The 23,744-nt window shown below is 48.0% G+C and overlaps 2 protein-coding genes across 2 annotated transcripts in view; one reads left to right on the top strand and one right to left on the bottom strand.

Annotated features, from left to right (window-relative positions):
- Positions 1-23,744, top strand: part of LOC136996447 (guanylate-binding protein 1-like) — a 124,183-nt gene that overhangs the window by 30,461 nt on the left and 69,978 nt on the right.
- Positions 14,693-15,631, bottom strand: LOC136996427 (olfactory receptor 10K2-like). The gene has a single exon (XM_067317350.1). The coding sequence runs from the start codon at positions 15,629-15,631 to the stop codon at positions 14,693-14,695; it is 939 nt and encodes a 312-aa protein (XP_067173451.1).

Genomic DNA, 23,744 nt, shown 5'->3' on the forward strand with positions numbered 1-23,744 from the left:
GCGGGACTCCTACCTTGCGAAGGAGCGAGCGCAGCAGGACTCCCAGCGAGGTCCGGTCGCCGCGGGAAGGGGGGGGAGGGGGCTGGGCGCTGTCGCGGGTTGTCGGCGGGCGACGGGCGCGTGCGGCACCTGCTTCCCCGAGCGCCCGGCCAAGATAGCAGGTCCCGGCGGGCCGGCACCGCCCCGCCCCGCCGCGGGCGCCGTGCGCCTGCGCGGATGGCGGTTGGGGGGGGGGGGCGCTGCTGGGGAGAGAGGCGAAGGGAGGGGCCCTGGGGGCCCCCCCCTGCTGCCGCCGCTGCCGCCGCTGCCGCCTCGGGACGCCGGTCAGCTTGGGGTCAGGGATTCTTCCTCAGCCCCTAGCGACGTGCTGGCCACGAGGTTTAGGAACGGCCGGGGCCGGGCATTGAAGGGAATGCGAGGGAGCAAGCAGGAGACGATGAAAGGGGAGAGGGTGTTTGGGGGGGGGGAGGGCACGGGGCCGGCCGGCCTACCGATAATAAAAGAACAATAGAAAGAAACGGCGGAGAGTGGGGGAAGTAAAAGAAAGAAGAGAAAACACCACCGCCACCACCAGCGAAAAGAACCGCGCGCGGGAAAAGCCAGCCCAAACGGCCACTGCAGCAGCCTACCTTCGTAAACGAGCCCTTTCCCCTGCCCTAGCAGGTCAGGTCGGGGGGTGGGGGAAGCACACGGTCACATTCCAGCCTGTGACTATAGTCAATTCATCTTACCCTTCATAGAGTGGTGGTAGGGTCACCTATTGCCTGTGTGCCATAACTAGTGTATTGATAATTTATGTGCTTACAGGTCCGCAGCAAGCAAAGGGTTTTTAGCATAAAGTATTGCTATTAATTATGTACTAATTTGTATGTCTTGGGTGGTTGAACTCAGGTTGTTTTATCGCGTAGCAAACCTTTGCATACAATATGATTATAAGCAATAGACATCATAACGTCAGAGTTAGTAAAATCACGACTGGATGGAGCATGAGATTAAAACTTCCCATTGCTGTGGGTGACCATCCGAGAAGAGTTTCCCACCAATGATGTTCTCCATCTTTTTTCACTCTTTCCAGAACATGGCGCCTCTCTTCTGCATCGTGACAAACAGTGATTAGGGTTCTTTGTCCATTGTTTTGGATGCCTTTCAGCAGTTGACACAGGTCATCGTGTTGTAGTAGTTTTTTCACCAGTGTAAGTTTCATTCCGATGGGGGTAGGCAATAAATCTCAATTTAATATATAATTAGATTGTAACAACTGATGAGACGTAACAGGAGCTGAATAATTAAAATTGCATCCCATAATTTCAGTAAAGTTACAAACAAATGTTTGAGTGCTTGCTTGTATCTACAGTAATGTTATCTCCAAGTATAAAATCACAAAGGGTTCTCATACAAACACGTCCTTTTCCCAGATATGCAAGTACAATTTCAGGGGTTTCATCTGGATCTCTTTCAAAATGACAAGGTCATTTTGTGTCAAGACAAATGTCTTGGGCTTTGGTGGTATTCCTCTCACAAATAAATCCTTGTTCCCGTACAACACATGCGTTAACATCAACGGTTTGCCATTTGTTTCCGTTTTGTTAGGCCCATACTCGAAGTTCTAACGCATAGTGTATAGTGCCATTGTGATTCAATCCCAGCACAATGATTGGGTATATGGTGTATACCAAAGCATTGCATATTGTTAAGACAAAGGCTGTGGCCTTATTGTTGATGGGGTCATAAGTAAAATGGACTAAATGCCACCAAGGTTGGGAGTCTTTTTCAAATTTAGTTGCATTATCACAAATTACCTTTCGAATTTCAGTGGGTAAGGTGCCTCTTCGCCTTCTCTTATAATTGCTGCTGCCATAGATTACATCCAGAGTTGAGCTTGGATACAACTAAGAGCTAGAGAAACATTATCTTGGGCTACACCAAGTGCATCCACAATCACTTGGTGGTCCTTTTCATTAATCCTTTCCCACTGAGGCAATATGTCGGACAGGAGCCATTGATTAGTACTCAATGCTAACAGGGAAGATCGTAGTGGGTGTTCCAATTTATTTCAATCACCCGTTGCGGTGCTTAGTTTATTTATGAGCACTTCCGCATCTATGCTGTTCAAGACTCCCAGTCCAGTCCCTAAAATTCTGGTTGCATCTCTCTGTGTTCATTTTGGGGAGGTGAGGATTTATCCATGTAGCCAAGATGACCATCCTGCATAGGATGTGCTTAGGAATTGTGAGCATGTGGGCTTTACAGCAGAGATATTAATTTGCATTCATAATTCTACTCGCTTGAGTGACTGGGAAGGGTTGACTAGGACCCATTGTTGGCTTACATATTTGATGGCATAGGGTCTGATTTCTGAAATCTGTGGGGATAGCTTTTTCTCATCCTTTTTAACAGCAGAGGTATTTATGCTGGGGGGAAAGGTTCTTCTTCTCATCTTGTTGGATGCTGCAAAACAAAAAGGTAGAATAGACTCATCTCGGTGGGGTTTTCTGGACAGGTTACCCCTTTAAAAAGAAGGAAAAATCCATCGTGCACTAATTCTATGTTTTGCACTACTGTTACCAGTAGCTTCCTATCTATATATTGGTACAGTTTCACATCTTGAGAGAGTGAGATTGTCTGTAAAAACTTAGCCAGTGCGGCATGAGCAATTCTGTGTGAATGTTCATACCCCTGTGGGAGTCTGTTAAAGGTATATTGTATTCCCTCCCAAGTGAAAGCAAACTTCTCTTTATCCTCCTCCTGCAAGGGGACCATAAAGAACATAGCTTTCACATCTAGCACCACCATCCATGGGTATGCAGCTGCTTGTAAAGCGGCTGTTAAGTTTGCAATATTTGGTACAGCAACTGTTAGTGGGGCTGTATCAGCACTCAGGTGCCGATAATCAGTTGTCAAATGCCACTTCCCATCTGGTTTCTGAACTGGCCAGACAGGGCCAGACATGGGGAGTGGGTTCTGGAGATAATCTGTCATTTCTCCAAGTCAGCTGTGGCTTCAGAAATTCCATTTTGTGCCACAGCAGAAATTGGATATTGCAGTATGCTAGTAATTTTTGAATCAGGGAGTGCAGGGGCTGCGTGAAGTACACTCACTGCAGCCTCCCTATTTCTACTGGGGTTGGAGTCGAAGTCTGAGCTGAAGGACCACGCACTGTCGTCTGGCAGGCTCCAGGTTCATCCATTTAAAGCAGCAAAACCTACAAATTTTTTTCATTGTGATCTTTAACTGCAAAGCCAGTAGTCAACATGCGCCTCTCACCTGGGAGCCATAAATTAACCTTGGCAGTTTGGCACACAACACTTGCTCTGTTCACACCAGTAATTTTAACTCTTTGCCATCCGGATTGCACACCCATCTTCTTGGCATTTTGTTGTGTTAGTATTGAAATTTGTGCTCCCCTATCTATTAAAAACTTCACCAATTGTCATTGAGGACCGACTGGAATCAAGATACATGGGCCATTATCACTTATCCACTGATAAACCTCCACTTGCTGGACAGGCAGACCCAATTGCCTTCCGGGCATTGCTTGCCTTTTTGCTTCATGCCCTGCAATTCTTCCCTAAGGGGGAGGAAGGGATTGTCTCTCTCTCTCTCTGGGAGCTGGCGCCCAAGCAGTCAAAGTACGTTCCTTCCTTTCGCCATTATCTCGTTTCTGGAATGCTTCAGTCAGACTCAAGATAATGCCAGTAGACTGACCTTGAATCGCGACTCTGGGAATGCCTAGGGCTAAGGCTTTCCTCTGCAATCCGTTTCTCCATTCTCGAGATTCTGCTTGTGGGTCTTTAGGTTTACTTCCCTTCGCTCTAGTTTCTGTTCCCCATGGGGATATCACTGGTCTCACCCTACGATCTCCTCCACGGGACTTCAGGTTCCTGTTCTCATCTGATGGATCTTCCCAGCCCATTTCACGGCTGTGGTTAACAATGCCATGCATTAATACTGCCCATGTAGGGAGTTGCCTGTGAGGGAGTATGTGGGGGGGGGGTGTTGTTATCACCTAGTCTTTCACTGTATTCTGTGTCTCTTCTTATCTCATCCTAATTTGTAATTAAATAGGGTTTAGGAATTGCCAGGGCTCCTCTAATGAGTGGTTTTAACACTGCCGAATCTACTATAGCAGATATTGGGATATCACCGCGTCCTCCTTGGTGCATGGCTTGTATGTAAGCAGCTTTTGTGATGGCTGTGGAGAGCTCACTTATAATTGTAATGGGGATTATGGAAGGTCCACCTCGCTCCATTGTGCCTGTTCCTCCAGCCCAGTAAGCTACTCGACTGGTGATACAATGGGGTATATCTGCAGAGTCAGGTCCTAAATGTAAGGAAACTCCCGGACCCCAATAGCTGTTTGCTTCGTCCTCGCTCAGCATTATTCGGTTGCCGCCACTTAGGCAGACTTGCCACAAGTATTCAGTTTGTTTCAGCTGTTTTTCTGCTCTCTCTCTCTCTTGCAAATTTGTCAATTGTAAGGAATCCCAGGGAGTGGTTTGCATAGTATGTTGTGGAGCACCACCTCGAGGTCCCTTGTTTCCTTGGGTTTTAACAATGGATTTAGCTTCATAGTCGGGGGATTTGAGGGGAACAAAGGGTCATCTTCTCCTGGCTCGCTGTCATCAGGATCAGCCCAGATGTTTCCGTCCCAGTCTTCAGGGGATACTATTAGTTTCCTAATCTGTACCATGTTGGGGGGCGGGCGTGGAGCCTGCATAAGCATCATCTTGACCTTTTCTCCCAACTTTTGTCTTTTCTCCTTTTCCTCCTGTAACTGTTTCTGCAGTTGTTCAATTTTCAAAGACAGGAACAACTCAGTTGCCCTTCTGTCACCCAAATCAGGAGAAGAACTTCTTAATGCTAAAAAAACCCCAACAACTAGATACCACCAGAGACCCCCCACAGAAGACCCCCAGAGACTCAGACCGCGTGCGTAATGATTATGTAAATGTAGTAATTAGTTCTAAGAAATAGAATGAGTATGTATAATCATTTCTGGACATTTAATGCATATGTATATGATAGAGCAATATAAACTTTAGATGATGCAACAAACGGTGTGCACGTTGGGTGGAGCTATCCCCCGTGTACCCGGTGCCGTAATAAAGGGAATGCCTGCTTCTTAATGCTACATTGGTGTTAAGGAGTTTTTCTCCTGATTTCAGCGACAGTTTTGGCGACCCAGATGGGACCCTGCTTCTGAACCTCGACGGATCCGTGGGATCGCAGGACCTCCAGCCAGCACCGAGGGATTCTCAGGGAGAACCTCCGATCCCCGGACCGAAGAGCTCTGAGCAAGACCCCTGGGAAGGTAAAGGCATTCCTTTCTTTAAAAGGTTGGGTTGCCTGCCCATCAGATGTGGCGAAAGCCCCACAGGGTTGGGCTATAGAGATAGCTCAAGGGGAAGGTAAGGTTATAGTTCTGCCAGTCTCTGGAACACCCGGGTTGGTATTTGTGTACAATTGTGGGCTGAAGTCCCACAAGGGTGGGTTAGAGTCCCGAATTGTGGATTGAATTACAATTGTGAGTTGAAGTCCCACCAGGGCGGGTTGGAGTCCCGAATTGCTCGATTTGTGTGGTAATTTGACATTTGGAACATTACTGGACTTTGTTTTGTGGATTTTGTGATTATGGGTAACCAAGCGTCGAAAGAGGGGGGGATTTTGAAGATTCACCCCTGGGATGTATTTTAAAGCATTGGAAAGAGGCGGCAGGTCCGCCAGGAGGTACTCTTACCAAAGGACAATTAATTGAATACTGTAATCATTGCTGGCCAATGTATACTTTAGAAGATCAGGAAAAATGGCCTAAAAATGGAACTGTGAACTACAGTACTATATTATAATTAATGTTGTTTTGCCGAAGAGAGGGGAAATGGGATGAAGTAAAGTATGTAGATTTGTTTTTCGCATTAAGAAACCACCCTGAGTGGCAGAAAGATTGTGGAATGATTCCAAAGGATCCAATGATACTAGCACTAGAGAAGGAGAGAAAGGGTCGAAAGTTGAAAAGATGTTGTTCTGCTTGTAGTATTGGAAAGAGGTGTTTAAGGTGTGAACAGGAGGAGGAAGAGGATGTGGAGTTGTCAGTCGTCCCCCCGACAGATGTTGGGGGGGATGTCGAGGATGTTGTTGGGGAGGCTGAAGAGGCAGAAGGATTTAGCCCGATTACGGGGAGAACAAAAGGATGACAAGGGGAAGTGGGGGAGGTTTTACAGGCTCCCCTTCAGCAGGTGGTTGGAAATACCAGACCTGTGACAGTTAAAGTGCCTTTCTCTATAACGGATTCAAGGTCCTGGAAGAAAATAGCAGGGAACTATAGAGAGGATCCGGAGAAAGTGGCATAAGTGTTTGAAACTATAATTAGGACTCAGGATCCAGACTGGAATGATTTGCAGGTAATATTAAACAGCCTGCTGGATAGTACTGAAAAGAAGATGGTATTAAATGTTGCTCGGAAACAGGCGGAAGGAAGACATGCTGGTGGGGATTTGCAGAGAACGCTAGATCAGAATTTTCCTGCTACAGACCAGGGGTGGGTTCCTAACCAGCCAGGACCTCGGGGACTTTTAACAAGATATCAGAAATGGATATTGTATGGTGTAAAACATGGTATGCCAAAAGCAGTTAATTGATCTAAGCTATATGGGGTCAAACAAGAACCAGCTGAATCCCCATCTGCTTTTATGGAACGATTAAAGGTTATTGCCAGAAAATATACCAAACTGGATCCTGAGAAACCAGAGGAAGCACAGCAGCTAGCTTCAATTTTTATGGGACAATCGGCTCCAGACATTATATATGCCGACGATACAAAACTGGGAGGAGTGGCCGATACACCAGAGGGCTGTGCTGCCATTCAGAGACACCTGGACAGGCTGGAGAGGTGGGCAGAGGGGAACCTCCTGAAGTTCAACAAAGGCAAGGGCAGGGTCCTGCCCCTATGGAGGAATAAACCCATGCACCAGAACAGGCTGGGGGCTGACCTGCTGGAAAGCAGCTGTGCAGAGAAGGACCTGGGAGTGCTGGTGGACACCAAGTTAAGCATGAGGCAGCAATGTGCCCTTGTGGCCAAGAAGGCCAATGGTATGCTGGGGTGCATGAGGAAGAGTGTTGCCAGCAGGTCGAGGGAGGGGATCCTCCCCCTCTCCTCAGCCCTGCTGAAGCCATAGATGGAGTACTGTGTCCAGTTCTGGGCTCCCCAGTACAAGAGAGGCATAGAGCAACTGGAATGAGTCCAGTGAAGGGCTACAAAGATGATTAGGGGACTGGAGCATCTCTCTTATGAGGAAAGGCTGAGAGAGCTGGGCCTGTTTAGCCTGGAGAAGAGAAGGCTGAGAGGAGATCTTATCAATGTGTGCAAGTGTCTGAAGGGAGGGTGTCGAGAGGATGGGACCAGACTCTTGTCAGTGGTGCCCAGTGACAGGACGTGAGGCAACAGGCACAAACTGAAACACAGGCAGTTCCATCTGAAGATGAGGAAAAACTTCTTGACTGTGAGGGTGACAGAGCACTGGAACAGGTTGCCCAGAGAGGTTGTGGAGTCTCCTTCTCTGGAGATATTCAAAACATGCCTGGATGTAATCCTGTGCAATGTGCTCTAGGTGACCCTGCTTGAGCAGGGGGGTTGGACTAGATGATCTCCAGAGGTCCCTTCCAACCTCAGCGATTCTGTGATTCTGTGATAAGAAGGAAACTTTAAAAATTAGAAGGGGCAGATTCGAGAGATCTGGGAAAAATGTTAGAAGTGGCCTGGAGAGCTTTTAATAATAGGGAAAAGGAAAGAGAAATGCGACATGTTCAGAGGGAGTACCTGAGAGAAGGGAGAGTGGTTGCTATTTTAACCAGGGCTCCTGAAAGAGCCTATAGAAAGGGAAGGCACAAGGGGAGCGGGGGGAGTTACCAAGGTGTGAGAAGAGTTAGGGGAAGGGGAAATTTGCCTCCTTTTGTGCACCCCCGACTTGTGGAAGATCAGTGTGCAATCTGCAGAGAAAGGGGGCATTGGCAGAGGGAATATCCTCAGGCTGGGAAGTCAGACCCAGCCCTGCGAGCCATCAACCTCATGACATTAAACGATGAATCCTGAAGGGGACCGGGGGAATCATCCCCAGCCAAACCCCTGGTTACACTGAGGCTGGGAAATGATGAAGTAGAATTTTTAGTTGATACAGGAGCCACTTACTCTGTACTTAATACTTGTAAAGGAAACTTTAGCCATGAAACTGTAAGCGTTGTTGGTGCTACAGAGAAACAAGAAAATCGGCCCTTTTTGCAGCCTTTGAAATTTAAATTGGGAAAACAATGGGTGACTCATTAATTTTTAGATATGCCTGAATGTCCGATGCCCTTGATGGGTAGGGATTTATTGGATAAGTTAAACGCACAGATAATCTTTAAAAATGGAGAGGTGCAATTACTAATACCTGAAGCCAAAGCTGTGGAAGCGAGAATTTTTATGTTGCAGAGCACGCAGAAACTGGAGGAAGAGATTCCTGCTGAAGTGGAGGATGCAGTAATACCAGTTGTATGGGCTAGCTGAATTCCAGGTCAGTCTAAATTGGCGAAACTGGTGAAAGTTGTTCTAAAATTTGGAGCTAAACTGGTAAGACAAAACCAGTACCCTATTAAGTGGGAGGCTAGAAAAGGGTTGGAAGAATTAATAACTAAATTTTTGAATTATGGATTATTGATAGACTGCAAATCAGAATATAACACCCCAGTATTACCAATAAAAAAACAAAATGGCAAGGAATATAGGTTGGTTCAGGATTTAAGAGCCATGAATCAGATTGTTCCAGATATTCACCCAGTGGTGGCTAACCCATATACCTTGCTGACATCCCTGAAGGAGAACCATAAATGGTTTACTGTACTTGATCTCAAGGATGCCTTTTTCTGCATACCTCTAGACAGTCAGGCAATATTAGCTTTTGAATGGGAAAGCCCCACCACCGGACTTAAAACCCAACTTACTTGGACGGTGTTACCTCAGGGGTTCAAAAACAGTCCAACAATATTTGGCAATCAAGTGGCCAAGGAACTGGAATCATGGAAAAAGGAAAATCTGGAAGGAACAATACTGCAGCATGTGGATGACATTTTGTTGGCTGCGGAGACTAAGGGAGAGTGCCTACAGATGACCATAAGCCTGTTGAATTTCCTAGGACAAAGAGGATATCGTGTGACAAAAAGTAAGGCTCAAGTAGGGAAAGAGACTGTGATTTATCTAGGTCTTGAGATTTCACAGGGACAACAAAGACTGGGAACTGACAGAAAAGAAGCAATCTGCCAAACTCCAGAACCAAGAACTGCATGAGAGCTGAGGGCATTCTTGAGTATGGCCGGATGGTGCCGACTGTGGATTCCCAGCTATGGGCTATTAGTAAAATTCTGAAAGGTATGTATGTAGTATGAAATTCTGAAAGGGTCAAATGAGAATTACATATTATGGCCCCCCAAATGCCAAGTGGCTTTCAGGGATCTAAAGAAGGCCCTGATGTCAGCACCTGCATTGGGACTGCCTGATTTGTTTAAACCTTTTGAGCTATTTGTACATGAACGACAACATCTCACCTTGGATGTGCTGACTCAGAAATTGGGAACGTGGAGAAGAGCTATGGGATATTTCTCCAAACAATTGGACAGTGTGAGTAAAGGATGACCAGGGTGTTTACGTGCTGTAGCTGCAACTGTTCTTTTAATCCAAGACGCTAGAAAATTAATGGTAGGACAAAGAATCGTAGTATATGTTCCGTATATGGTAATTTCTGTCTTAGAACAAAAGGGGCGACATTGGCTGTCTCCCAGCCGTATGCTCAAATATCGAGTTATCTTGCTGGAACAGGATGATGTGGAAATGAAAACTACCACAGCAATCAACCCGGCGATGTTTTTGAACTCAGAAGTAAGGGACCCTGAACCCTTGCACCATGATTGTCTGCAAACCATTGAGCACGTGTATTCAAGCAGACAAGATCTAAGAGATGAACCGTCAACTAATCCTGATTTGGAGCTGTTTACAGATGGTAGCAGCTTTGTGCGAGATGGGAAACGGATGGTCAGATATGCAGCGGTCACCACGACACAGGTAATAGAGGCTGGGGCCCTACCCATTAACACGTCAGCCCAGAAGGCGGAATTGATAGCATTGAAGCAAGCCCTGAAAATAGCTGAAGAGAAAAAGGTAAATATATGGACTGACTCAAAGTATGCATTTGGGGTAGTCCATGCACATGGGGCTATCTGGAAGGAGAGAGGATTGCTGACGGCTCAAGGATCACCTATTAAATACAAGGAAGAAATTCTCCAGCTTCTACAGAATATTCAAAAACCTAAGGAAGTGGCAATAATGCATTGTAAGGCACATCAATTTGGACAAACCACAGTAAATGTGGTTAATCAATTAGCTGATAAAACTGCCAAAGAGGTGGCTGGACAAGGCATCCTTGCATTGGTACCAGTAAAACAGGTGAAGCTCCCAAATCTGAAACCTAATTACGGTGAGGCAGATCAACAATTAGCATCACTGTTAAAAGCAACCCCAAAGGGAGAGGGCTGGTTAATAACTCCTACAAAACAAGTCATTGTTCCACAGCAGATAATGACTGAAATTATAAAAAAGAGACACGAAGAAACACACTGGGGTAGTGAAGCTATGATTTCTAATCTTCAAAATTCGATTGTATGTGTGGGAATGACTGGAATAGTGAAATCTGCAATGGCAAAGTGCCCTGTTTGTTTAAAAATTAATCCTATGAACAGGAAAAGACCACCCCCGGGGACCACTAAGCAAGGAAGTTCCCCTGGAGATTATTGGCAAACTGATTTCTCTGAATTACCAAGGCAAGACGGTTATAGATATCTTAAGGTATTAGTTGACACCTTCTCAGGATGGCCAGAAACTTTTCCCTGTCGCACCAATAAAGCTAGGGAAGTAACTAAAATATTGCTCAAAGAAATAATACCATGATTCGGGGTACCAATAGGAATGTCCTCTGATCGGGGCCGCATTTTGTGGCAAATATAGTCCAACGGCTAAGCAAAATTCTTGGTATCAAGTGGGATTTGCATACCCCGTGGAGACCACAATCGAGCGGGAGGGTGGAAAGAATGAATCAAACTTTAAAGCAATAACTCAGTAAGATATGTCAGGAAACTTCTTTAAGATGGCCGCAGGCCCTTCCACTGGCTCTTTTAAGAATCAGAATACAGCCAAGATCAAAAAGTAAGATTAGTCCTTATGAGGTATTATATGGAAAACCATACCAAGCGCCGTTGATTCCAGGGGAGATACATGTAAAGGGAACAACAGATTTAGTGTTATATCTGATTTCTTTAGGGAAAGTCCTTGTGGCTCTGTGACGGCATATTGTTTTGACAGGACCGCTCACATTGGACACTCCTGTCCATCAGTATGAACCCGGAGATTTCGTATACGTAAAAACGTGGAACTCCAAACCTTTATAAGAGAGGTAGAAAGGACCTTTCCAGGTACTCCTAACTACTTACACTGCACTCAAGGTAGAAGGGATCGAACCTTGGGTTCATTACACTCGAGTTAAGCCACCAACTCTGCTGAAAGAACCTCAATGGAAGGTCATTCCATCAGATAAGAATCCTCTTCAAATAAGAATGCAGAAAATAATTTGAAGCCCAGGAGCTGGGAATGTTATTGAATTATTTGTAGTTTTGCTTGTTTCGGGCCCTGGAAGTATTGCTGAATTGTTTGTAGTTTTTGCTTGCTTTTACATTAGAAAGTTAAGAGTTAATTGATTAATCAAGCATGAGAACTAATCAACAGATTATTAGTATTTTAATTGGGATAGCCATGACGTTAACTGACTGTTCAGTCAATCAGGGAAGAAACCATGAAAATCTTTACGAAGAGGCAAAAAATACGATTGGCAAAGAAGTTGCATGTGTCAGACTGCTGGATATGTTCACAGGTAATGTTGGGAGGGGAACAGGATTTCCTTTTAAAAGCACCCCTCTAGGATAGTCAGAATATTGTACTAACCTCAACTGAAAAAGCAGTAGAGGAGTGGGAAAAACAAAAGAAGTCCTCTTCCTCAGGGTGGAATTGTTTCACTTCATGGCTACCAAACTCAACCTGGTTAAAAGAATTGTTTGTAATAATTATAGCCATAGTTGTGGTGTGCATTTTGTGCTGTATTATGATCCAATGTTTACCTTTAATTATGTTATGTTGTACCCAATTGTGTGTACCTGAAGGTCGAAAGTATCATCAGAATTATGCAATCTAGGTGAGACTCCCAAAGAGATCTTGAGATCTTACTTTGGAAGTCTCAAAGGGGGGAACTGTTACCAAAAGGCTCCAGACAAGAAAGAGTCTCAAAGGAGGGGGGAATGGGGGAACTGTTACCAGCTTGGACAGGAAGGAGTCTCAACAGGAGCTTCAGACAAACATAGCCAAGGACACAGGTGCAGCTGGGACTGATACATCCTGAGAAAGTACAGATAAACCAGCAGAAGCCGGTTGGAGCCAAGATTAGGACCAAGACAGCTTTTCTCAAACAAGGAAGCAGGCCAAGTTGAGACCATGTATGAAAAAGTAGAGCAAAGTTCATGGCAAGATGTTGAGTGACACCTCTTCTGACACCACTAGGGACCACCAGAGACTCCCAGAGACTCAGACCGCATGTGTAATGATTATGTAAATGTAATAATTAGTTCTAAGAAATAGAATGAATATGTATAATCATTTCTGGACATTTAATGCATATGTATATGATAGAGCAATATAAACTTTAGATGATGCAGCACATGGTGTGCACATTGAGTGGAGCTATCCCCGTGTACCCAGTGCCGTAATAAAGAGAATGCCTGCTTCTTAATGCTACATTGGTGTTAAGGAGTTTTCCTCCTGATTTCAGTGATACTTCTACCTTCTATTTCTTTCTTTTCTTTTTTTTTATAGGTATTTTTCAACAATTTCCCAATTATGCTAATTGTCACAAGCCCATTCTCCTGAGAAGTTGGGACTCGAGTTCACTCCATGCCTCTGTAAATGATTGGTGATACTACTTGCCATCCTACCAACTATGCCACAGGGCAGGCAACAGTGGGTGCAGCACCTGGGGTCCTTTCAGGGCACTGGCAGCAAAGTAATATGTGACCTATATAATATATGATATATAGATGAAATAGTTAGCAGCATAATACAGGTAATCAAAGGAGAATGCCATAAATGAGATAATGCATGAGGGAAATCCTCTGCTTTAATTCACATTAACCAAAGGGAGAAGGTTTTGCTCCCACTGGGTTGTAGCGACCCTGGTGAAATATGTCTTCTTCACATCTTGCTTGGATCATTTTTTCAGACACTTCTTTTTTGCTGTCCCTTTTCTGTCCTGGTTCGGTCTCAAGTCACTCTTGATAAAGCCTGAATATGCACTATGCAATGCATAAAGCATCTCCATAATCCTTTCAAAAGTCCAGCAATGTCTTTTGCTTCTACAACATCCTCTCGCCCATCCTCTGCCTTGGCAATTGCAAGGCGATATACAAAGCTGTGGAGGACACATGGCTGTACCTCTGACATTGTGAGAAACCCTAGAAATCGAGGGAAAAAATAAGTGTCTTTTGTTTTTTTCTTCTCTGTCTCCTTCTACCTTTTCACTTTTTCCAGAAAGCAAAGCCTATTTCTTTGTTTAGTGCTTGAGGACTCTGCTGGAGAGATCCTTGTTGGCTGAGGGCTGGGCATTGCTTGTTTTCTGCTTGGTGCCTTGGTTTGGAAAAAGAGAGCTCAGCCAGCCCTTTGCTCAAACACATCTCAAGAGGTCCCGCTGTTCAAACAAAGGATGTGCTTGACTGCAGTGGGAAGAAGTTCATTTTACAAATGTTCAGTTCTGCAGAATGGTGCCGCAGGAAGAGTCTTCTCCCCCCTTGAAGGAGTTGCCCTTCCTGGTTTTGCTAATTCCAGCTTCACAGCTGGCTCCACTGCTTTTTGAGAAGGCACTGTGATGCAGGAGGAGAAGTGTGCTCACAGGGAGAGATCTTATTAATTCATTTTTCCAGAGCGGGTCTTCCCGAGGAGCCCTTCTGTAGGTCCATCTGGACTCACGTTCTTGGTCTCACCGGTCAGTGGACCTGAACTTTCCAGCTGTTTCAGGACTCGGGTCTGTGTCCAGATTCACACTTAGCCCATGGCAAAGGCAAGCTGATGCAACCTGATGCAGCTCACTTGCTTTGCAGGCTCTGCTAATGGGCGCTAGAATAACATGCACACAGATGAATGCCGGAGCTCAGGGGCATCTTGATGCGCAAAAGGAGCACGGTTCTGAGTTTGAAATCTCCTTAAAAAATAAGCATTTCACCCTGAAATGATTTCAACACCTACCTTTCTTCTTTACTAACTGGGTCAGGTGAAAAAATGTCACCAAAATGTCACCAAATGACACTTTCCTGTCCCCAAAATAGTAATGTGCACATGTGGGTTCCCAAAGCTGTTGAGCCCCTCCAGAAGGAGGTGCCTTTCATTGAGGTCCATGTTTGCACCTTCACCATGACTTGAATTTATGGGGCTTTTACGTCAGGTCCTTGCCAGCCGCAGTGAGCTGCCATGTCATTCCGAGAAGCTTCTTTGTGAGTAAGAGAGGAGGCACGGAAAAGGGGTGATGTTTTCTTGGAAGTGGAAGATGTTGGCTGAAAATCTGTAAGGGGAATAACCTCTTCACTGGAAATCTTTCTGAGAAAGTCTGTTTTTTCTGAGGGATTTTCGAAGCGCTGTTTTGACATCCTTGTTCCGCAGGCTGTTGAGCAGCGGAGTGAGAATGGTGTAGGCAACTGAGATCACCGCATCCTTGTCCGATGAGTAGCTGGCGTTGGATCTCAGGTAGATGGAGCACGCACAGCCGTAGTGCACGACCACCACCATCAGGTGAGCGCTGCAGGTGGAGAAGGCTTTGCGCCTGCCTGTGGCTGAGGGGATCTTCAAGATGGCGAAGAGGATGAAGAGGTACGAAATAAGGATCAGCGTCAGCGGGATCAGAAGGACGAAGATGGCCAGCGTGAAGACAACGGCCTCGCTGAGATTGGTATGAGCAAAGGCCACACTGAGGACCGGGGCGATGTCACAGAAGAAATGGTTGAGTTTCCTGGAGGCCCGGAAGGGCAAGCAAAATACCAAGGTGGTATCGGCCTGGGCGACCAGCAAGCCGATGAGAGCAGAAGCGATCACCAGCTGAACACACACTCGCTGGGTCATGATGCTGTTGTAGTGCAGGGGGTGGCAGATGGCCACAAAGCGATCGTAGCCCATGGCGGCCAGGAGGAAGGAGTGGGAACACCCCAAGAAGAGGAAGAAGTACATCTGCACAGCACAGCCCAGGAAGGAAATGGCTTTCCTCTCTGCCAGCAAGTCTACCAGCATCTTGGGGACAATGACAAAGGTGTAGCAAGTCTCCAGAAACGACAAGTCAGAGAGGAAGAAGTACATGGGCATATGCAGGCTTGGATCAAGCCTTATGATGGTCATGATAGTGGCGTTTGTGCTCAGAGTGACCAGGTAGAGCAGCAAAAAGACCACAAAGAGCAGCTTCTGCAGCTCTGCCAGGTTGGAGAACCCCAGGAAGATGAAGTCCGTGGCCAGGGTTCGGCTGTCATCTTCCATGGAAGCGAAAGGCTTTCTCTGAATGCTGGGCAGGAAGAAAAGCAGCACCCATCTCACCAAAGGTGCAAGGAGCTGTAGTGACAAAGAGAATCTGCTAGTGTCCCTCCTCAAAAGCCCTTTCCTGGCCTCTCCCTCCCCATGCTGGTTGCCCTCCTGGTGCATATGGGCTACTGTGCTTTGGTTGAGGACGCACAGCAGAAGGAGGGTGCGGTGGGCAGCACCTTGCCCTCCTGAGAGCAAGCTGGTGGGTGCAGCAAGCCAGGTTGGAACAGGGATGCCTGGTGCCTTCTCTCATGTGCTGGGGGGCAGCTGTGAGCTGCATCAGTGTGCTGACTGAAGCTCTCCAAGAAAGCCCAAAGGGGAAGAGCCATTTCTCATCTTTGCAGTGTAGAAAGCGGGATTGCCTACCGATGTGCACGTGCTGCAGGCAATCACTCTCAGCAAGGGCCTGAAAGCTGCAGCCAGAATGGTGGGGAGAGGAGGCGGGTTTGCCAAAGGCTTTCTTGTCAGCTGTGGAGTTGCAAGACAGAAAATGCCAGTTCAAAGCCTCTCACACACAAAAGGGCTGTGCGAGCTCTTGGGGACACGTGCAGAGCTGTGAACGCTGAAGCGTCCAAGCTGCCATGAGTGATGCTGCCCTGAGCAGCTGGAGGAGCAGAGCAGGGAAAGGTAGGGGGTTTGAGCAGTGCAGCCAGCTCCCACTGCTGATCTGCACAGACTGGCTCAAGCCATGGGCTGTGTGCGTTGTCTGCATGCACACGCAGGCTCCTGGATGCCTTGGGCTAGCGGTGGGCATGTTGGGATGTTCCCTTTCACGCCTGAAGGGCAACAGTGCAAGGGGTCTTGTGTGAAGGAGGCTCAGAGCCTCTCTTCCTTCAGCACAGGGCAGATTCGCACCAGGATGGTGGGGTCTAATCAAGACTCTGCTACAGGTCCTCCCCCTCCCTCCCTTGTGAAGAGTAAGGCTGCAGAAAGGAAAGCTGTGGAGCCAGGGGAAAGATGAGCCCGGAGCCCTACCTGCACTGTCCAGAAGGAAGTTCAGGCATGGAGCAGGCTTGCAGCCCTCTGCACACTTGTAGCTGGAGGCAGCCCCAGCCTCTCTGAGAGACCCTGTCCTGTCCTTGTGGGTAGGGTGGCAGCAGCTTTGAGCTCTTCCAGGAGACTGAGGTACGTGCTCATTAAGGACTGCTGTGTCCTCACCTGGGGACAGGCATCATTAGTTGGTTGCAATGGGCATAATTAAGGATCGACCTCTGTGAGGCATCCTGGCAATATCCTCAGCAGCTCTCAGCAACGAATGTGTGCTGATCTCAAGACACAAGGCCTTTTCCTAAGCAATAGCTAGGATCAAGCAGGCACCTTTAGTCCTTCCTTTCTTGCTGAAAGCGGGCAAAAAAAAAGTTTCTTTGGCAACAGTGGCCTTGCCCTTCATTGCTCCTTTCCACCCCGTCACAGCCCACCACCTCTCCACTGCACCGGGACAGTTGCCCGGGGTATATACTGGGACTCAGTGTGGACTGAGGTGTGATGGGAGAGCAGCAGGAGTGTGTTCAAGAAGTAGCACTGCCCAACCCTCGGTGAGAGCCGTCTGTCCTCATCTTGACTTGTATGAAATGCACAGCTCTGGGGCACAGCTCTTCTCCTGAGAGAGGTGCCAAATGCAGGCCAGGGGCTCACTTCTTGCAAGATCCCATTTCTCTCTGCTGGGTCAAGTATAAATGTATGTGCTGCGGTGAGGGGAGATGAAACCATGTGTGTTACCAAGAAACCATGGCTGAGCACACAGCAGCCCATGCCAGGTGCTTGCTAGGGGCTATGAGACACTGCTGGAGAGGAGGAGGAAGGTGAAGCAAGAGCTTGCATTCACTAGGAAGGACGCCTCCATGTGCCCGTTGGAGGTGGAGCAACCACTGGCTGAGCAGATCATTGGCTCTTGGGTCTCTGTTCTCCACACTTGAGAATGTCACCTAGGTGCAGACAAGGAGGTGTTGCACCAACTCACCGCTAGCCCCCCCAAGCTCTCAAGCCCTTGGGCATGGAGGGGTTGGGGGAGGACCATCTGCTGAGATGTGGGTGTCCACAGCATAGGCCCCTATGCTGAGCGGGTCACCCTGGCCTGTCTTGAGTGGAGCCTGCAGCAGAGATTTCACCAGAATGTGAAAGGAGGTCAGTGCAGCTGGTGGAAAGAGGACACCCACCCTTGATCAGGGGCTTGATGCTCTCAGCTCCACTGGCAATGTGATACAACCTGGCCTGACTGTGGGCAGACCCAGCATGCTCCCTTGCTGCTGCTGCTGCTGCTTGGGATGCCTCATCTGTGCCAGGGTGTCCTGGGACCCTCCAGGCCAACTTGGCCTGCATGGTCTTGTCTTCCAGAGCTCTCTCAGTTTCCTGAGAGCTTCTTCCTTCAAGGACCTCTCCTAGGCCTCCAGGCATCTTTGTTGTCCTCCTCTGAGTTGAGGTGGGCAGGAGAGGTGGATCAGTTTGGAGCTGGGTTGCCCAGAACTGTCTCCTGTGCTGGAGCTGAAGCTGACCTGGACACACTGCCATCATGCATACTCAGAGAGTCTGTGCAAGGTTTGGCAAGGGTATGGCTGGCACGTGCTGCTGCTTTTGACTTCCATGTCTGGCTGCCTGCTTTTCCAGCCCCCTGAGGGAAGGGGTTCAACATGCACCTGGAGCAGTTCTGGACACCCAGGACTTGGGGAGGGGAACCAATTCTCCCAGGGACTCTTGTCCCATGTCCCCAGACCTCTCCAGACTGGCTAATGTTAGGACACGGTAAGGCCAGACCCTGGAGTGGGCTAGTTGCTGAGATGCTCTTGGCTGTCCTGACTTGCCCTTGAAGGAGATGGAGACTGAGGGTGTGCATTGGCATGAAGTTGTCTCAGAGGAGGCTTCGCATTTCTCTCTGCATTCAGGCAGCTCCGTATGAGCCATGCATTGACAGGGAAGCTGGGGAATCTGGATCTTGGTGAGAAGGTGCTGAAGTAAGTTGTTCTCTCCTACTCATGCACATGCTAAGACAATCTTTGCCAAGCACTCAGAATGTCATATACCTGGCAGAGCACCAACTAGCTAGGTACAATCCCGGGGAGCTTGATCAGATAGTCACACTGAGAAATCTGAGGGGAGACCCTCTGACTAGAGTCTTATTGAGGGCATTAAAGATCTGCTTTGGAGCTGATCCCCTGGGCTGTCTGGGTTGTCAGTGCAGGATGGACTGTAGCAGAAGACCCACCACATCCTAAAAGTGGGCACCTGAGCCTGGGAGGTGAATTGTGCCCGGACTGCATGGCCAAGCTCTTCCCTGGCCACCTGAGGAGTCCAGTGAACCAGCTCAGGTAGAGATACTTCCACTTGGGACTTCTGGAGTTAGGTGAACTGAATCCTAGCCCTACATGTAGAGTAGGAAACCAAAGGAGCGAGATCTGCCTGCCCACCCATGGGTTTCCACTGGAGTCCTGGGCTGCCCAGAGCATGACCCTCGAAAGGCGGTGAGAAAGCCCTCCCACCCCCCGCCTTGTTATTTTGGGTTCATTATTGTATTTTTCAGAAATAGGCTTAAAATACAGTATTGCACTACCTCAGGCCCAAAGAGAGGCCCTATGGTACGCCAAAGAGCCCTTTGTTGTGTGTGATGGGGCATTGGGGTGATGGCCAGGAGCTTGCCGGGAGATGCCCCCTCCTGGCTGGGCTATTCAAGCACGGTCCTGAGCTCCACTCTGCGAGGAGAGCTGACTTGCCAGCATGGCACACAAGGAAGGTGACACTGTGCCAGGGAAACCTGGGGAAGAGCTGCTGAAGCCAGGGACCGTGCAGTGCTGACCTCCCATTTGGATATACAGCGAGCTTCTTGTTTTGGAAATGGTCTTGCGTCGGATGCCTGGCCTCTGGAGACCTCGAGGAGGGACCCTTGTCTTGTGGCTCTGCACGGACACTTCCTTCAAGCCCTGGTGTCAGGCTCATAGAGGGGCCGGACTGCGGGCAGGACTCCAGTGCCTCCCTGTACTTCTGTGCCAGGCTGCTTGCAAGGGGAAGGGAGCACTGGATAGGTAGTCCCCACTGTGGGCTGGGCACCTGCATTCCAATCTTTGGAGCTACTGATGTAAAAGCCAGGCAGCATCTGGCCTCGGATAACAGGGCTCAGTGCAGTGCCTCCCCCCACCCCGGGGAGGGATGAAAGCTATTTAAATCCTTCTGTACAAGCCATGCCTGTGGGCATGCTGGAGATGGAGAGGAGAGGAGCATGGGATTGTCATGGGGCTGACGCGGCTGGGGGTGGTGGGTCCATCCTTCCTGGAAGAGCAAGTGCTCGCCACTTCATCATCGCTGCCTTCCCCTTCTGAAGCCTGGAGGGCAGAAGCGGTAGCAGAAGAAACAGGCAGAGTTTTAAAGGTATTTTTCTCACCCTTTGGCTCCCTCTTATCTGATGAGGGATTGTACGGGCTTGTGGTGACGATTGCCATTAAAAGTCAAGCAGTACAAACTCTTTCCAGCTCATGGTGCAGAGCCGGTAAGTTAAAATGCTGTATGTCAGGTGAGGTCCTGGGTAAAGTCTGACTTTTCTTTTTCTTTTTCTTTTTCTTTTTCTTTTTCTTTTTCTTTTTCTTTTTTCTTTTTTTTCTTTTTCTTTCTTTCTTTTTTTTCTTTTTCTTTTCTTTTCTTTTCTTTTTTTTTTAAGGTGAGATGCCTGGGCCAGAGTTTTCTCCAAGAGCAGCCAGGGTTAGAATCTCATTGCTTGCAGTGAGATCCAGACCACCCCTTATGTGTGGTCCATGTAGGAGAGTGGCATGAGGCAACGCAGTGCAGGGAAGCAATTCCTACAGTGCTGGGATGATGACCTCAAACTGCATCTCCTCTAATTTCCAGCATCCCTGCTGTCCATAGACATCCCCCCACATCTGGTGATGTAGGGCTCCTCTTTGACAGCGAAGGGGAGAGGCACTTCTGGAATGTAAGTCACCTCCTTCGAAGGTAAATGACTGATGGGATCAGAGGAATCGCCATGCGAAATGCTTGTTCCCCTCTAGAAGGAGAAGAAGAGACACAGCTCAGGTAGAGACACAGAAACGGTGGACATCCAGAATTAGGTGAGATGGATTTCCCCCCCTCACCCAGAATAAATAGTGTCCCCACCCATGTCCTCTCCAGAAAGCCTCATGAGCAGCTACAGTGGCTGCAGATCCTAGGCAACAGCAAGGTGCTGAAATGTGATATTGTTGTGCCAATAAAAAAATGTTAGAGAAATGAGCATCAGTTTTCACAATATTTCCTGTGGGAGATAAAAGGCAGGAATTTATGTCTGATGTAGATGCTGTTTTCTCTGCTGAAAGCCGATCTGATGGTACTGCTAAATGTTGTTGCTGTTATGCTTTTTTTATGCTGTTATGCATTTCTCCTTTATGTTTGGCTTCATGCATTCTTTCCTCCTGACGGCAATGGGCTATCTGTCACCGCTTGCGTTACAGCACTGTCATGACCTCCTGAGTATGTACTCGGCTAGTGGCTGCCTCGTGGGGGGGAGGAGGTTTCCTGGGGTTGCTGGTGGCTGGCGCTGTGTTCCAGTTACCCTTCTGCTGGTCCCACTGAATCGACCATTTCTTCTGCCACCTGTCCCCCATCCTCCAGCTGGCTTGTGCTGGCAGTGATGTGTTTTGGTTTAACTTCTCGTGCTGTAAATTCAGCATCATGCAGAGGCAAGAGCAACTGCAGCTCTCAGCCATCTCAGGGGCTCCTGTGCCCTGAAGGAGGAGACACGGGCAGCTGCTCAAGGAACAGCAGGTGAATCAGGCTGAGAACTGGTGCAAAACACTTGCCCTGCTGTAGGCACACTGGCTAGTCTTCTCACGTGGCACACTTACACACAGCTTTTAGTGCAATAGGGAAAAGGCCATTCAGATGTGCTTTCAGCCGACAAAGAAACAGATCCTGGGTGAAGGTCATTGATCTTCTATTAGTCCACCTATAGCTTGCAGAACGGTAAAATTTCTAGGGTTTAATATCCACGATGTGCAACAACTACACTGATTTCACAGAGACCATGATGATGATGACATACCAAAAAGGAAAACAAACAAACAAAAAAACCACACACCCACACACGAAAGGATCTCAGGAAAGTTGTGTGGCAGCTCTTGTCTGCCCATTTTATCCTGTAAGTGCACGGGAACCCTCAACCTCGCAGACCTCAAAAGGGGGCTGTTTTTCTCACAGTGTGCGATCACACTGAAGTCATTGCCTCAGGGTGCAAAAACTGGTGGAAAGGGCTAAAAAGAGGCAGTCTAGAGCAAGTCTAGTGCCAATTTATGGTGTTCCTACAGATCTCGACATAACTTCAACGTAATCAACAACAGAAAGGTGACTTTGTCTCCTGCACAGCTAGATGAGATGCATCTGACTTTTCCAGGTGTGGGAATCTGCAGTGTCAGAGCCTACATCCAAGTGAAGGGCCTTAGTCTCCCTTCACGCTCAGTGATCTAGTCCTTGTGGCCACTAGGGTCCCTCTCACACTAAAGCACCTGACCTGCCCATGTCCATTTGTAGAGACACAGAATAATGGATACATAAGACAATAAAGTTTCATTTGAAGATGCGGCTCTGCCTTCCTCTTTCGGTTCCTCCTTCATAAGTTCTTAGAGGAGGGAATTGCACTGACTCCATGTGGCTCGCTAGGTCCGTGGCAGCTGGAGCCATGGAAAAACACACTCTGTCCCCTTTTGCATATAACAAAATCACATTAATTCTATTGCCCAAGCTGCTACTGCAAGACTCATGCACCATGTGCTGCATGTGGCACAAGAGCTATAACTTGAGACGCTTCTGAGCTGATGGACTTCCAGGCGGTGAAGTGTGATGCTCCATCCACATGCTATCTGGCATCATCACCATTTACAGCCCAGCTGCAGCTCCGCCTGGTGGGCTCTGGCTCTCCTCTGCTGCTGCTGAGCCCTGCCAGGGAGCAGCTGCTCCCAGCAAAGAGACCAGAGGAGGTTTCCCCTTGTGCCAGAGAGGTATGGAGAGGCTTGGCTTACTAACTGTCACTACTTACACGGTGTTTTAAGTAGGATAATGGAGTACTTCCCATGCCAGCCATAGCTAGTCCTAAAAAGTTAAAAAAAAAAAAGAAAAAAAGAAAAAAAAAGACTATAGGTATTGGGGACAACAAAAAATTGTCAGTAAAGGAAGTTTACTGTCTTGACTGAAGGCACTGGAAGAAGAGAGACTGGTGGGCCAGTAATAAAAGGTGTTCAGAGAAGAGGAAAGGAGAATGAGAGTGAGAGAAGATCTAGCCTGCTAGATGCAGGCTGTGAGCGTAGCCAGGCTACGAGGAGCTTTGGGCAAGGATGCACTACCGGAGTGACAGTCCCAGCACTGCCCCGGAAAGCTCAGCAGGTTTTGTGCAAATCCTGCTGGATTCAGTTTAAAAAGTCCCAGATGCTCCAGCAAGAGGGTACGAGACCCCCATTGAGATCAGGCCTGCAGGACAGGGCTTCCCTTGGCTTTTCCAATGGGGGACATCTCACAGGGGTTGATGGCATTGCACAGAGGTTGACAGCATCTCACAGAGGTTGACACATGGGGCGGTGTGAGAGGAGCTCTGGCCGTATTGGCTCCTCTGTCTCTGTGCCCAGGTGGTTGCACTCCAGAGCTCGGCCACTTTCCACTAAGCATTGACTTGAAAACCTCAAGCAGAGATTTCTCTTGCAGAGGTCCCCAATGCACAAGGCCTGTCATGAGGCAGCTCTGCATGAGCGTCCCAACACTGCTCACACCAGAGCTTCCTAACAGAGATGAATGGTGTTTTGGACAGAAAGATTCATCCGTTACATCCATGCAAATAACTGTGGGATAGCACACGGTGGTTTTAACACATCTTCCTTCATCCTGCCTGCAGAGAAACTCATTGCAAGGCAGAGGCTGGTCATTCCAGCTCTGACCAGTCACCAACCATCTTTATTTTGCATTTGTAGGTGGATTTTAGCATGAGGAAAGGCACCTCCTCCCTTCCTAATGCCTGCACTGCTGCAAAGGGGGAACAGTGGGAGCTCCCACACAGACACACATCCCCTCCGCCTTTGGGATGCAATGCCCACAGCTGAAGCCAGACAGC

Source organism: Apteryx mantelli, unplaced genomic scaffold (assembly GCF_036417845.1).
Source record: "Apteryx mantelli isolate bAptMan1 unplaced genomic scaffold, bAptMan1.hap1 HAP1_SCAFFOLD_40, whole genome shotgun sequence".
Lineage (NCBI taxonomy): Eukaryota > Metazoa > Chordata > Aves > Apterygiformes > Apterygidae > Apteryx > Apteryx mantelli.

Excerpts from the sequence above, each read along its gene's own strand:
- LOC136996427 (XM_067317350.1), bottom strand. The coding sequence starts at position 15,631 with ATGGAAGATGACAGCCGAACCCTGGCCACGGACTTCATCTTCCTGGGG.